This window comes from Papio anubis, chromosome 4 (genome assembly GCF_008728515.1).
Source record: "Papio anubis isolate 15944 chromosome 4, Panubis1.0, whole genome shotgun sequence".
Taxonomy (NCBI): Eukaryota; Metazoa; Chordata; class Mammalia; order Primates; family Cercopithecidae; genus Papio; species Papio anubis.
The window spans coordinates 84,076,916-84,093,525 of NC_044979.1; the positions used below are offsets into that span (position 1 = coordinate 84,076,916).

At 35.1% G+C, this 16,610-nt stretch overlaps 1 protein-coding gene across 1 annotated transcript in view; it reads right to left on the reverse strand.

Annotated features, from left to right (window-relative positions):
- Positions 1–16,610, reverse strand: part of ETV1 (ETS variant transcription factor 1) — a 99,172-nt gene that overhangs the window by 13,782 nt on the left and 68,780 nt on the right. The window contains 3 exon segments of the mRNA XM_031665304.1: positions 438–607; positions 3,658–3,726; positions 5,237–5,305. Coding sequence (XP_031521164.1) covers positions 438–607; positions 3,658–3,726; positions 5,237–5,305 — 308 coding nt within the window.

A 16,610-nucleotide genomic window follows, 5' to 3' on the forward strand; every position in this document is an offset into this window, starting at 1 on the left:
AACCCTCATGACAAAATCCAGGTTGTCCAAATGATTGCTAATTTGAAAGAATCATTTCCCCATCCCCCAACCAGCTGACTTTTGCAGACATCGTTTCTCTCCCCTAAGGACCATAAAACCTCCTGCCTCTTTTCTCTAATTCAGATGCTCTTTGAGAAACCCTGAAGCCAGACATTCTTAAATAAAGGTGCAAAGGATGCTCTGGTTAATTTTCTCCAACATCAATTTTGTAGGATTGTATTCAACTGGAAGGAACATGCAATATATTGGTGATTTTAAAAGTAGACATGTTTTATCTTTGCATGCTTTTTAATTCAGAAAGTTTCCCTAAAGTCTTAAAATGATTAAGAATACATTTTTGGTATATTAATCAAATATGTCAGTTTCTTTACGTTATAACATGCCTGAGTGCCCTAATTAAAATCTATTAAACTAACCTCTTCAGGCTCAATCAGTTTAAATTCCATGCCTCGACCAGTCCAGGCAATAAAATGAGAATTTGAAGGGTCATCCAGAAGAGCTACCAAAAACTGCCAGAGCTGAAGTGATCCTCGCCGTTGGTATGTGGGTCCTTCCCGATACATTCCTGGCTCTTGTTTGATGTCTCCTAAATTAAAACATTTTTAAGTTTCTGTTATTAGCAATATTATGCTATTTTACATAAAATTCACCTTAAATCAATCACTAATATGGTTAAACCACAATCAACCACTTTATAGGTTTTCATGAAATATATTGTTACCATTGAAAAGGAATTTAAAATGGTTAAATGGTTGAATATAAACGAGCAAGCTGTACAAACTTACAGATAACTATATATAACACAGGTGCAGAATAAATCCTGTGTCAATATGAATGACACACATCATTTACTTACAAATATATTGTGGAACTATCTTTTTTAAAAATTGATCTCTTTAAAAACCATCGTATCTAATCAGACTTCTTTGCTTTTATTGTTAATGCTATTATCCACTGCTCTAAGCAACACTGAAGAGGGAATAATCAATCTTAAGCTCTGGACATTTTATTCATACAAATTAAATTCTGCAAACTATAATTTATAAATAACTTATTGACCGGCTCATGACAAACTATTGAAAATTTTAATGCAAATATTTCAAAGCAAATTTAATAGTATCCTAAACTGAGTTAAGTAATCTTCACTTTATACAAATAAGGAAAATCTTATGGGTAATTCAGGGCATACTGCATTATCATATTACTATTACTACCCTTCCTTCACCGCATCATATACCTTCCTATTAAAGCTACTACTTTTTCAACTGGTAACAGAAATTCTCTCTCATTTTTCTTTATCTCTTGTTTGTTCTTCACTCACTTGAATTTAACTTGCTATTTTTTTTTCTAAAAGTCCAATTTAAAAATGCATGCATGAGAGATTTCTGTAAGTATGTATTTTTAAGCACAAAAAGTTTGTGTTACATTTATTTGATATTCATATCTAGTGTAAAAATCTGTTAAATAGAGCACAGCAATAAAGGTGTTCGTGTTGCAATGCTTCTGGTATAAATCTGGTCAGTTATATTAATTTTACAAAAAAAAATACAAAGTTTTATGATTTCTGATTATTTACTTCTATCTGCAGCCACATGTCTCAAAAATATGTGGAACTGCTCACATTGGGGATTGAGTGTCTAGGGCCCTGCAAGTGTATCACTGTTAATGCATAAATTACTCTTCTCCACTAAGAAACAATTCAGATGCAATATATCTAAGCCTATGTAGTCATACTAAGTGTGAATTATAAAATACACCAAATTGCACACTTTCTAAAACTTACCTATGGTCAATAGAGAGACATATACCTCTTAAAATAATTATAGAAAGGGCAACATTTGAAAAACCTAAACCAAAATATAAAATGTGTAAGTCAATAGCTGCTAAAATCATTATGTTGTTTTGTTCTTAACATGATAATATAGAAGTGTATCTTCACATTGATTTCAATGACAGTTTTATTTATCTCAGTTTTTCCTTCTGAGATTTACAATTTTTGTTTTATGGAGGAGTAACTAAGCAATTATGCAGATAGAGTGAAACACTGTTAAATTTTATAGTCTCTATATTGCTTCTGCCTATAAATGTGACTGATCACACTGACCATGCACAGTGAAAAAATAACCCCCTCATTTTTCTTTCTTCTTGTTCTACATCACTTATAAAATACAAGACAAACACTATCTTCCAAAAAATGTTTTATTAGTATAAAATTTAAGAGTATTTAAAAGTCGAAGGGAATAAAAAATCAAGGCAGCTAGTTCCCTAAATATTAGTGTGACTTTGGCCTGTCAGATTATATTGTAATTCTATCCATAATTTTGAGATATTTTTCTTCCTTATATGCCCTTACTAATTTTCAAGATCTCTGAAAACATGAAGCTCACCAAACACAAAAGAAACTAACGAAGGTCATTCCAAGAGTAAGAGGCTTTATACTTTGTCTCAAGAGAAAAAACTGTATTTTAAGAATTCTGATGGTCTGCTAATGTTGCTGAATAGTACAGTTCACCCCTCTGAAACACAAAGCTTAAAAGCTAACATCTATTGTAGAATAAAACCAAAAATGTGATTCCTATAGGTTGTTTTTTTTTTTTTTTTTTTCCTTGAATGCATTTAGAAACTTAAAGCGTGGATAAAGAAGCAGATCTTCCCTAGACTTACCAGCCCTTCTGAGAAGGGTAACGGCAGCAGAAAGCTTGGGAACATAGGGTAGTCTTCCAGCAACTAATTAGAAATTGAAAAGCAATCTGACCATGTACTTTGCTGTTTAAATAATGACAGTTTAAAACTTCAGAGAGCGCCCAAGTCGTTAGAGCCAAGATCCCCAAAGTTTGTGCAATCAGCTAATCAGAGGGCCCCTGCTTATTTCCTGTCAAACAATCAAAGCAGGAAATATGAAGACCACTCTGAAGATCCACTAAACCAATTAACTGTTTACTTTTAACCCAAGCTTCCTCAAGATGCCAACTTTTGTCACCTTTGTCAAAAAAAAAAAAAAATCAATTTAGTTTGACACCCTTTTCTAACATCTGAGACCTTTGCATTTCAATAGCAAGTGATATTAAAAAGGTAATGCTTTCCTAACTCCCTTTTAAGCAATTACAAAGTCATGCTACATTAGTAACATACATATTCCCCAGGAAAAAAAAAAAGAGGGACTAACAATCACTAACTAAATGGGCAGTTATGTTGTTCCTGTGTTCCATAATGCATCTTTTCATGAACAATAAAAGAAGAGAGGTTGCATTAGTCATCAGTACATCCACAGTAGCACGTTTGCTGCTCTGCTTTGCTAATTACAGGATCAGCTTTCAATAAATCTCGAATAACAAGCTGCATGTGCTCAGCAGGGCAATGGAAAGCCCCCTCTTACTCTACACAAAGCTCAGCAAGAATGATGCTCTTTGGTTATTTCTCCAAAAGGGAACTCTCCCGTAATACAAAAGAAATGGCTTCTTACTGGGGCAAGGAAAGAGATAAATTGTAATAGGTCAGCTTTAGCTAAAATTAAGTGCATGATGAATTATGTGCATAGAAATCTTTAAGTAGGGATGTCCACTGTTTTCAGAAGAAGTGAAGGTAATCACTCCATCTTTAAAAAAATCAAAACTTGAAGCAAAGTGTAAAACCTACCATCGAATTTTTCTGGGACAACACAGGTGTCATCATAAAACTGCCTGGGACCCTTTTCGAACATACAGCCTGTGGATGAAAAAGGGATACGTTTATTCATGACAGAAATGAAGCCCACAAACACCTAAAATATAACCATTTAAAATAAAAATTGTGATCGAAAATGACTCTGCCACCACCTTTCAGTTCCTTGACTCTGGACACACATTTTAACCTCTGTGCCTCAGTTTTGTCTTCTACTAAATGGGATGACAGTAACACCGCCTACCATGTTATAGGGCTGCTGTAGTTTAGAGTGATGCCTAGTACACAGTGAAATATAAAAGTTAGTTATTTATATTGCTAACTCAAGCCAGAGCTCACCTAAACATTGGCAAGGATTTATCATGCATTGTCTCCTTTTTCAGATTCATCTAAATTTTATTGTTCAATGAAAAAGTGAAAAGCAAGGTGAATTACTGGTATTCACATTATATTATTAGTCTGATGCTCTGAGACAGATTTATTTTATCCCCTTACTCTCTTGTAAAATATTTAGGTGGGTTAACCTTCCTGTACTCAATTAGCAAGATAAGAGGAAAGAAAAGTTTCCTTTCTTTTTTCTGTAACATAAGTCCACAGAAAAAAATGCAAAATAAACAAACAGCTTTTCATAATAATTTCCTCTCTCGAATATCCTTCACTGTGAACTTTCGTTGTTGCTATCTGTAATTACCAGGAATAAATTTCATAGAGTTTACTTTTATGTCTCAAATTTATTAGTCTTTATGGTGGGTATATAATACTAACAAACAGAAGCAACGATAATTACATTGCATTTGTGCAAAACTTTTAATTTCAGATATTTTACATTTACCATCTCATACTACCCTTTAAAATTCTACTAATATCATTTATACAAATAACCAATAGTAGACCTAGCCTAAAAGGATGCATCCAAGTCAATCCTACTAAAAAGACGTAGAGTGTTTAGGTTAAGAACCATGCACATATTTCAGAAATCCTTTACTGAGGATTATATCCAGACGAAATCATTTTTACCATTACTTTTTAAGTATCAAAGTCCTTTAGAGGCAAAGTTTTCCTACCACGGTTATCACAAGCCTGTCTATGAGAAAACTCCTTCCCTAGGCCTCCTATCAGAAATCTCATTCATATAAATTATTTGTCCAAAAATATAAAATCCAGAACATTTAAAGGTGAAAATCTTTAAATCGATGGTATTTTACTCCAAAACTATGACTAGCTCTGTAAAAGCAAAACCAAATATTCCTCTAAGATACATTTCAGTAGTAGTAAAGGGGGCTAATCTATAAAGCATATGTTCTATTTTAAAAGGATGTGATTGTTGGCAAAAAAGAACACAGAAATCCACTTTTCAGTTGTTTCTATGCATACGACTCATGTTAACAACCCAATACAAGATAGCACTACTTGAAACATCTTCTTTTTACTTTGGAAATAGTCTTAAAACAACTGCTTAGGGAACGTAAATGATTTTTCCCAAATAATATAATATTTGGGATGTCTGATTATTCTGAATGGTATTTACACGGAATTTCAATGGTGGATAACTTAACTTCTGTTCTGCTGGGATGAGCCAGGAAGCCTTCTTGCCTCATATAAATGGAGTGGCAGCTAGGCACTTCTGAAAGAGGAAACAACATTGGTCAAAAAGAGTCTGGAGCTGAAACGCTGCGGTTATCAATGGACAGGGTGCAGACAGAAAAGTTACAGAAACGGACACAGGTTCCCATGTGGCGAACATGTCAACATATAATCAACATTTCACGCAGGGCCCACACATGAAATGAAAGAATGAAGAGTATATATCTTGGTGAATGTTGATTCTCTTGAACAGGAAGGTGAATTCAAAGTTTTACTCAAATAAACCTTGCTAAAGACCAGCTCAAACAGCAACCCACATGAATGTGATGGTGTCCTTGAAACAGGGTCACAAGTTTTAAATATGCCCCAGGACATTTAGCAAATAAATTTGCATAATCCCGTAGCATTCTATGAATATAGCAACATTTGAAATATTTAGAAGCTTGCAAGTTGAAAATACTGTAAAATGTATTATCAAAAGTTTTATTATGCTATTATACTATGCCTTCTTTATATGAAGTATTACGATGCATATAATTCTGACCATATAAAAAACAGAGTTAACACTGTTTCCTGATATCTGCATTTATAATAGGGTTGCAGTATAGTTAATCTTTCAGGTTACCAAATAGTTAGCAATCCATTTTAGCCCAGCTTCTTAACCAATGGTACTTCAAATTAATTTTTAATGCTATTTTGATTTATTCCCAGACATAAGGTCCCTTAAAGCAGCTGGGGCTGGAAGGGACAGTGTTAATAACTCTGCCATCAGCTCAGCAGCTGCTTTGAGGCAAGCATTTTGTTGAACCAATGTTGACACCCTGCCACAAAATACTTTTATTGACTGCTGCACACCTGGATTGCGGCTATAAAAACAGCTGGCTGACTCTGGAGGCAGCTAGAGGAAAACAGATAGGCTAAACTCTATTACATATAAGTGTGACTAAATGCAGTCTTTCCTTCCCAGAGTGGGAGAAAAGGAGAAAGGAAATGCAAACGTTTCTGAGAAATTCACTATTTAATGTCAAAGAACACCTTTTAAAGGTGTTTTAACATATTACAAAATTAGCATAATCCTGGAAAACTACATATTTGACATCAAACTTGAGATCTGATGGATAATTTCACTCATACCTTCCTTATTCAAATGGCTGATTTGTTTGTTGCTATATTTACTTCATAATATTCTCAATAAATTCAAATTGATGATATTTAAGATATACTGACTTATAATTCATAATAAATTAATAACTTATATGATGAGGCTAATGCCGGAATCTCCATTACACTTCCAAAGGCCCAACTTGTGAACTAAATTCTCAAAAAAAGCAATGGATGGCAATTTGGAAATATATGGAATATGATTGTGTTTTTGCCAATTCCTATGACTATTTATACTCTAGTGTAAATAAAGTTAACATCTACCTCTTAAAATGGACAGGCTTGGCTAGCATTGTTTAAATCTGGTCTATACTTAAAATTGGTGTCCTTTATACAGTCCAGAGAAGCCTGAAAAAATATGGCTAAGAAGAGATTATCCCCATAAAGTAAGTAAAGTCATGTTATCCTTAAGTGATATCAGTTAATTTATGACTATCAGAGTGGGTCAGACTCTAATCAAATTGTAGAAACATTTCCAAAGTGATTATTCAATCAAATGACTAACATGGTTAATTAGGAGCCATAAACATTGCTCTGAAGTTCATCAAAGTAATGACTCGCCCTGAAAAATTACTGTTAATTAAATTGCCTGCTGCTTTCATTTCTACCTTATCTAATAAAAAATCCAACCAATGAAGTTTGGCATTACATTTTAACTTTTGTTAAATGCTTGACTATGATCCAAACTAACTAAGCGGCGACTTCAAAGGCAAATGTTTTGTGGCAGAGAAAGGAGGCATTTCATACGCATTCACTTCTGTTTCTTCACGAATAAAATGTACAAAGGTCAACAACCATAACAAGCTGCAGTTTAACCCATGCAAAAATATTAAGATGACTGCATATTCACACTCTCCTATTATGCATCCACAGATTATAGTTTAAGGATCGTTAGTACACGTACAGCACAATGGTTATAAACATGCACCTTGTCATCTGATAGAATTGATTTTGAATCTCAGTTGTGATATTGTACGGGAGTATGACATTTTGTTGTTAACATCTCTAACTTCCAACTTCCTCATCTGTAAAATGGGAATAATAATAATAATGACATCCTTAAAAGGGTTGTTGGGAGGACCATATGGAGTAAGTTATGTGCAACATTTTGCACAGTATCTGCACACTGTAAATTCACCATAAGGGACTTATTATTAATAACAGACTCTATTTTTAAGTGATCCTCACAAGTATTTAAACTTAGTACTTTAACCACAGTACTTAAAACTAGAAATAATTATATATCTAAATAAGTTACATTTGTTATCTTACTTTATTGTTCTTAAATTATATGAGATGAGTGTTTTGTCGATTATTAGTGTACTTATTCTGGATATTTTTCACAAATCTATTAATCTATGATATTTAAAATACAATAACATTCATTATAAACTTACAAGGTTTAAGCCAGACTCTCCAGTAGATGCTTTAACTATTTGGGGGTACCTCTTTTTTTTTTGTTTTTTGAGACGGAGTCTCGCTCTGTCGCCCAGGCTAGATACAGTGGTGCAATCTCGGCTCACTGCAAGCTCTGTCTCCTGGCTCACGTCATTCTCCTGCCTCAGCCTCCCGAGTAGCTGGGACTACAGGTGTCCGCCACCATACCCGGCTAATTTTTGTATTTTTAGTACAGACGGCGTTTCACCATGTTGACCAGACTGGTCTCGAACTCCTGACCTCAGGTGATCCACCTGCCTTGGCCTCCCAAAGTGCTGGGATTACAGGCGTGAGCCACTGCACCTGGCCAGGGGTACCTCTTTTGAGCTTCTTTTTTACAGTATTACCCCCTCATGTTAGCTCCTAAAGCACTCTGGCTTTAAAAGTTTTAAATTAAATCTAAAAATTAAATTATGTAAATTTAATTTAGGACAAAGAATTTTATTTGTTTCAAAACTTGTGGATCAAAGAGCTCTATGACATATTAGTACTGGCCAAATCAGCTTACAGAAATTAAACTGCCTATAATTTGTTACAGATGAGTTCATGGTGATGAAAGCTGATCTAATATGCTGCAAAAATTCAAAGCAACAAAGCGCTGTTGTCATTTTAAAGCACTAATCAATGTAGTGGAAGTTAAGAAGAATAATAAACTAACACCCAAAACTATCTAATTTGATTAGTCTTCACGTTTAGCAACACTAGTAAAGTTCTCTTCAAATTAAAATGCTCAGACAAGAAACTAAAAAAAAAAAAAAATAGTTACCTTCTTCTCTGTCTCTTGATTTGCATTTTCAGGCTATGCTGGGAAACACAATATTGATTTGGGAAGCTTTACCAAAGGTTTGACCACAAAGTGCAGTTTTGAATTTGCACATTTAAAATTGCTAGGCACTCCCTGATTTGCATATTTACTGCCTCTAGGGCAGAATGGAAGTTCTCCTTTAGGGCAGAGTTTGCTTAAAATTTCAAGGAGCTACATCAGGCCAGAGCAAAGAGAAACGATTTGCCCCAATTGTCTGAGATATCTGTACAGAAGTGGCTGAAATTGCTCTGTTATCAAATAGTGTGTAAATCTGGAATTATAACATATTATAACCTCTAAGTAAGGGAGAAAAACAAGTCTCTTTCATTTGATGCTTTTGGTTAAATTCCTCTAGCAATAAGGGGTGTATAACTTAATTAAGCATCCGAATCTCTTAGAGTAAATGAGAGATCTCAGTAAAATATAAATAGGTTTGATGTTGTATTTTAATGTGGTTTTGCTTTCCTACAAGTAAATAGTGCAAAGTTGGATTGATTATACACTTGACTAACTCCTTGTGGAAGTGATAATACAAAATCAAGTCCATATAAACTTGTCTATTGTATATTGATGATTTCTAAAACTTGGCACATTAAATATCCAGAGCCAAAATGTGTATGTAAACACATATCTGAAATTACATACTCAGTAAAAAATGTGTGTATCAATGCATACCTAGCAGTTTCAACTAGTTTTTCAAAAATGTTTGTCTATTATCTAAAAAATACTGAGTTGTATTAATAATTAATGTCACGGCCGGGCGCGGTGGCTCAAGCCTGTAATCCCAGCACTTTGGGAGGCCGAGGCGGGTGGATCATGAGGTCAGGAGATCGAGACTATCCTGGCTAACATGGTGAAACCCCGTCTCTACTAAAAATACAAAAAACTAGCTGGGCGTGGTGGCGGGCGCCTGTAGTCCCAGCTACTTGGGAGGCTGAGGCGGGAGAATGGCGTGAACCCGGGAGGCGGAGCTTGCAGTGAGCCGAGATCACGCCACTGCACTCCAGCCTGGGAGACACAGCGAGACTCCATCTCAAAAAAAAAAAAAAAAATAATAATAATAATAATAATTAATGTCACCAATCTCATTCAAGAAAGATGAGCATAGTGACAGATCTTGCCAATATTTTCTCTCTTTTAAACTTAGTACTTTACTAGATCTTTTGTTTGCTTACTTCTTCTCATTTCCTGGTAAGCTCACAGTTTATGTTTAAAATCCAAAAGTTTTCAAGAGTGCATAAATAACCTGAGTTTTATGCAGATGTGTTTAAATGCAAAGGCATCACATATATGCCATACTTTTAGCCTGTTTTTCCAATTGTCACATCTCAAATTGAGTGTAGTCAATTGAGAAAACTTATTTCATAAAGTTTCCTAGAATGAATGATAATGGAAATACATTTTTATACCACTTTTACCATATAACCACTATATCATAGAACAAGTCTAAAAGTAATTATCTCCCAAAATAAGGACATATATATCTGAATTCATGTGGGAATTAGAGCAAAAAAGTCGTTTTATGAGACCTAGTTGCTGTTTATTGGGAAGTTCAATGTGAACATAACATCTTAGTTACTAAACCTGATGTGAATGCAACATCTTAGTTACTGAACTGGATGTGAATATAACATCTTAGTTACTGAACTTCACATGAATGTAACATCTTAGTTACTGAACCTCATGTGAAGAAGGCAGCAAAGCCGGAGAAATCCTGACAAGAGAGTGATGAATTTAGTATTACCTCACTCACACTTAGATGGGATCTTTCTCTTTAGGGTTTTAAGTAAACTGTGAATATAAATAATGTAAAATCTGCAGAGATATTTACTTCCCCATAGATCAGATGTACTGAATCTACTATTGATTGACTGAGTATAGGGGGAGAACTATGTTATGGTTTTAATACGCCTGTAATAGCATTTGCAAAATCTTTAAAAAAGAGAGAAAAGTAGGGGCCAGACGCACTGGCTTAGGTCTGTATTCCTAGCACTTTGGGAGGCCGAGGTGGGCAGATCGCCTGAGGTCAAGGGTTGGAGACCAGCATGGCCAACATGGCGAAACCCCGTCTCTACTAAAAATACAAAATTTAGCCGGGCATGGTGGCACGTGCCAGTAATCCCAGCTATTTGGGAGGCTGAGGCAGGAGAATCGCTTGAACCCAGGAGGTGGAGGTTTCAGTAAGCCAAAATTGCACCACTGCACTCTAGCCTGGGTGACAGAGTGAGACTCCATCTCAAAAAAAGAGTAGGCTGGGCACAGTAGCTCACACCTGTAATCCTGGCACTTTAGGAGGCCAAGGTGGGAGCACTGATTGAGCCCAGGAGTTCAAGACCAGCCTGGGCAATATGGTGAAACCCTATCTCTACCAAAAATATTTAAAAAGTTAGCTGCGTGTGGTGGCACGCACCTGTAGTCCCAGCTACTCAGGAGGCTAAGATGGGAGGATGGTTTGAGCACAGGAGGCAGAGGTTGCAGTGAGCCCAGATCATACTACTGCACTCCAACCTAGGCAACAGAGCCAGACCTTGTCAAAAAAAAAAAAGTAGAAGTAAAGTAAATAAAGAAAAAGTAAAAGTAAAATAAGTAAATAATGCAGTTATCGCAGTTATCTGAATTTAAGTGCTTTTGAAAATTTAAGGCTACATGGCAAAAAACAACAGTATAGAATTTTATCTACACAATTAAAATCTTCTCTTGTAAGCACCTAGGGTTTTCTTTTGGATAGTACCCCTCACAAATAATGACCAGATCCAAACAACATTAGATTTTATGATCTACTAGGCTTACACTATTACAAGTTTTACAAGCCTGTGATAGTCTTATTAAGCTGAAATTTTAAAATAAAGTTGAAGTGATAGAAAACATAGGCACAATTGTAACTTTGAGTATTTATTTATTTGTTTATTTATTTTGAGACAGAGTTTCACTCTTGTTGCCCAGGCTGGAGTGTAATGCTGCGATCTCAGCTCACTACAACCTCTGCCTCCCAGGTTCAAGTGATTCTCCTGCCTCAGCCTCCCTAGTGGCTGGGATTACAGGCATGCACGACCTTGCCCGGCTAATTTTGTATTTTTAGTAGAGACAGGGTTTCACTATCTTAGTCGGGCTGGTTTTGAACTCCTGACCTCAAGTGATCCACCCGCCTCAGCCTCCCAAAATGCTGGGATTACAGGCATGAGCCACCGCGCCTGACCCACGTAGAGTATTTATTTCATACTACCAAACACTGACAATTAACAGAGGTTTAAAAGAAAATATGATACAGTATGCCATTAGCTGCCAAAATGGGCCACACAAAATTCTGGAGAGATAGTGGTTTTAATGTGGAATTTCAATGCCAAATTTCTCTCTTGCTGGAATCTACATGATTTGAAAAAAAACATACCACGAACAGCATTGTCCTCTTGTTTCCATCTCTCCTTGGATCACCAAAATATTCAGAAAACGTTTTCTATTTGCTTTGAATATGAATAATACTAGTAAGAAGTTCAGCAAGACTGTTTCCCTATGTCAGAAGCAGTGTAACACTACAGTATCTTGCTGGACTAGCACAATATGATTGTTTTAAGAGTATCGTCTCTCTTATTTTATATATCCTCTAGCCCCAAATATTGTACTTTTAATTGTTAGAAATAATAATGGCATCTTAATAAAGGACTAGCAGTCTTTGAAGAAGTATCTAGTCAAAATAAAATCCCGTCAACGGAAATCCTTTATTATTGCCTGCACCCCATTACATGCTAGAAACTGTATCAGTAACTTTATGAACATAACCATATTTAACCCTTACAAAAATACTGAGAGATGAGAGTTATTTGCCCTTTTATAAATGAGGAAACTGGAGGCAAAAGGGGTTACAAAACATGCTCAATATGACACAAATCGTAAATGGATGTCAGGCCCAGGGTTTAGTTTAATATTTCCAGTGTCATACTACGTGAGTGGTTTTAGTTTTTAATACTAAGAAAAACAGATGAAGCAGTGAACTGTACAGACCCACACACTAAAAAAAAAAAAAAAAAAAATTACCAGAATGGAGAGTTCAAAAACACTTTTAAAGAGAATAGTTAAATGAATCGCAATAACACATGCTTGTTGTTCTTTTGGTTTTGTGTTTTTGATACTTTTCATATTTATCTTTGAATTACTCTCCTGTAAAATTTTCCAGACTGTTAGAAACAACTAAATAGAAACCACACACACACACACACACACACACACACACACGAATAACTATCTATTTAATCTGATAAAAACTCCTTGAAAATTTTTTCAAGTTGTTCATATCCTAGTTGAAAATGTTTTATGAAATAAAATGTGTCTTTTCCTCAAAGCTATTAGTTAACTCACTTAAATATAGAAATCACGTAAGTGTAAAAATTCTACAACTATATTCGAAAGCTAAAATCATACACTTAGTTATGTAAACACTTTAAAAAATGTTATATGTTCTTCTTTTGTTCACATTCATGAAACAGACAAAAACACACAAAGACACACACACACACAAAAAACACACACACACACACACACACACACAGAGAGAGAGAGAGAGAGAGAGAGAGAGAGAGAGACATCCAAACATGTATCTTTAAACTCATTTAATTTCAAATCTCAGTTCCACTTAGAAAAACAGTTGTATGTTCACTTTACCCACTTGAAATAAGCAGTTCTGGGCCTAAATATCCTGGTTGTTTTATTAAAAAAGAAACGAAAAGTCCCACACTATAAAAGCACACTCCACCCCCTTCTAATTGCCTTTTTCCAAGCTAGTACAACTCACAAGCAGATTATCCATCCCTTCCCCCTTTCCTGCCTGTAAAATCCAAGTTAGACAAACACTGTGAGGCTGAAATGACATATTTGAATGGAATTCAGACCCACCAGTTCCTGTTTATATTTCTGATTTGAGAATGTTGTCTTCTCATTCACTATACATTAGGAACACTGCAAGGCCATAAATAGTGTCAGGTTACTTGCAAGCAGGACCAATGAGCATTAATCATTACTTCCAGTCAACTGGCAAAAGCAGCAGCTGATGGAACACTACACCCTTCAGCTCTGTATAAATGGACATTCCAGAGAGAGAGAGAGAAAGAGAGGGTGAGTGTGGGTGTGTGTGTGTGTGTGTGTGTGTGTGTGTGTCCTTTCAGTCTCCATTTTATGAATGAAACTCCAGGCTCTATAGCGTCCATTCATGTAAGAGAAATGCTTACAGGGCTCTGCCCCTAGGGATCAATCAGTCATGGGTAAAACTGGTATGATTGGTTTAAGACAGCCTTCAGCCTTCCATTACTGACTTAAAATGCAGTCCCTGTCCATTTGGCCTGTGTTAATGCATAAAGAGTAAATCCAGACTGTACTCTCAATTCTCAAATCAAATCACTAGAGCCAATGCCACTTACTGTAACTGTAGATTTAGAGCATATTTAAGGATTTCTTATAAAAACTGATATAGTGGGCCAGAGTACTGGTTTGGGAGATTTGCTATTTTAACTACAAAAGGAATGAGGAAAACTTATATGAGACATGCTAAGCAATAAAAGGCAAAGTCAAATTGTGAGGCCAATCTATGACCTCTATTATAATAACAAAATCAATTAGGAAGACATCACTGTCACTTTTCACAATTAAAGCACATAAAAATCAGAGATTAAGTGATCTACTAGTCCACAAATCACTGGCTGAGTAAAAGAAAATTATCTCTGGATATTGAGAAAGAGCTAGGATGTTAACATTTTCTGAAAGTTCAATAGCTCATTCTTTAAAGTTCCCAAGTGATCCTACACTTGCATTTCTTTAAGCAATAGTTTCAGAGTTAGGAGGGAAAAAATGAGTGGCCATGTTTCAGGAGAAAATGTAGCCATAAGCAAATGACGTTTTGTAATGGAATAAGGCCACGGTTTGGCCTTTGGAAGTGTTACATATCAAGTACAAAAGGACAAAGTTCATGGAATCATAATCATTGCTGCACTGGAAATTACTGAAGATGGCAATATTTAAAAATATCCAGAGTTTTTAGTGGGAGGAAGCAATATATGAGTAATTATGGAAATGGAAATACTTTATGAAGAGTCAGTCCTATCCTGAATAGTGTTAAATATGGAATGGGTTTTATCAGTCATTTGTAATTTGATCCTTGACTCCAAAGGGGAAAAAAATCACTTTTTTCTTTCAGTGACCTGAAGCCATGTGAGAAAAAAGTTGCAGTAAACAGTCCCTGTGTGTATCTCTAAACCACTGATCAACAGATCCTTACCATGCCTACAGAAAAGGAAGAGGATAAACATAAAAATTGCCCAGTCTTTGGTTTTAAACCTGGGAAGGATTATTTATTATGGCATTATGACAAATATTTAACCTCCAATTTCTAATATCTGATAAATAAAGTCATACAGAATAAATAAATTTATGGCCATATGTTATAGCTCAAAACTAAAATACTTAACATAGGCAGGTGGGAGATGAACCCACCATTCAGAAAAAATATGGGACAGAGGAAAACCACTAAAGAGTGAATGTATACCGAATTATTAATTTTTTGTTAACTTTTTTTCCAGGGCTTTAAAAATATTCAATATTTTCTAAGGAATTACTCCTTAAGGTGGTTCAAAAATATGCAAATAAAAATGACAAACAAGATGAATATTTTCAAATGTAATATTTCATATTTAAAATAATTGTAATATGTTGCCTAACTTATATTATTCAATGTATTTAAAGTCTGATCAATGTAATACATGAATTACAATTTTATAATTATTAGGATATAAAACTCGTAATAGATTGATTTGAGAAGTATATGCATTATCTATATTAAACTAATTTGTTTAGGTGTTCAGAATTCTAGATATTGTGGTTTTTATAATTCTAGGCCTTCTCCTATAACTATAAAAGAGGGAGGCGGGCCTTGAGACTGTTAGGTGGTTGCTGAGAAGAGAAGAAGGCACACATTCATAATAACTTGGTGACTCTTCCATACTTTCAAAGGGAATATGAATGGAAAAATACTATCCTACTTCCTTTCCTCCTTAGCTGCCTAATTAGAATCCCAGCAATAATACAATTTTAAAAAAATAACTAAGATAAAATAATTTCTTCAATGTGAAAACACTGAATAGTAAGTGACACTGGAATGTTCAAACAGTGGTGGTATGTGCCTGTAATCCCAACCACGGTGAGGCTAAGGAGGGAGAATTGCTTGAGGCCAAGAGTTAGCAACTTACCTGGGTAAGACAGTGAGACCCCACCTCTTTAAAAAACATCAGCCAAAACAAAACAAGACACACACACATAGAATGTTCAAGAGGGATAAATTATTGATCATGGGTTTTTCATTTTTGAAATAATGAAGCCTGCTAGTTTATGGCAAACCTTGGATATTCAAACTAAATATCAGTTACCTTTATTTCTACTCCCTGTGTTCCATCTGACTTTAATTAGTATCTTTCAACAGCTTTCCTTTTTGTAATCACTGTATGCTTTCTGTTTCCTGGATAATACTTTTGGTTGTTTATGTGTGCTCCAATTGTTTAGAAAGGATGAAAGAAAAATGTATTGGAAAATATGAGGTTAGTTTCCCTAGAATACATATCTCCTCTTGTAAGTAAACAGTAATAAATTGGTTTTTAAGGTAAAATATCCTGATGACACAATTTCTGAGATATTGCTAGACGAGTAGTAGTAATAAATGCAATAGTAATCATTTAGAAATAAATAACTGGGATATTTTAGCCCTCTGAATTTTGTTATTTTTTTCTTAGGTTTTGTGCAAGTTTAGTCAGTTGATTGAGGCTCTGACACCTCATCTCCAAACCTATAAAACACTACTCATTTATTTATATAGATGCAGAAAATAACCGTGTTGTTCTTGCTGCATTACCCAATGATTTAGTCCTACAACTTTCACTTTCAAACCATATTATAAACTCTGCAAGGG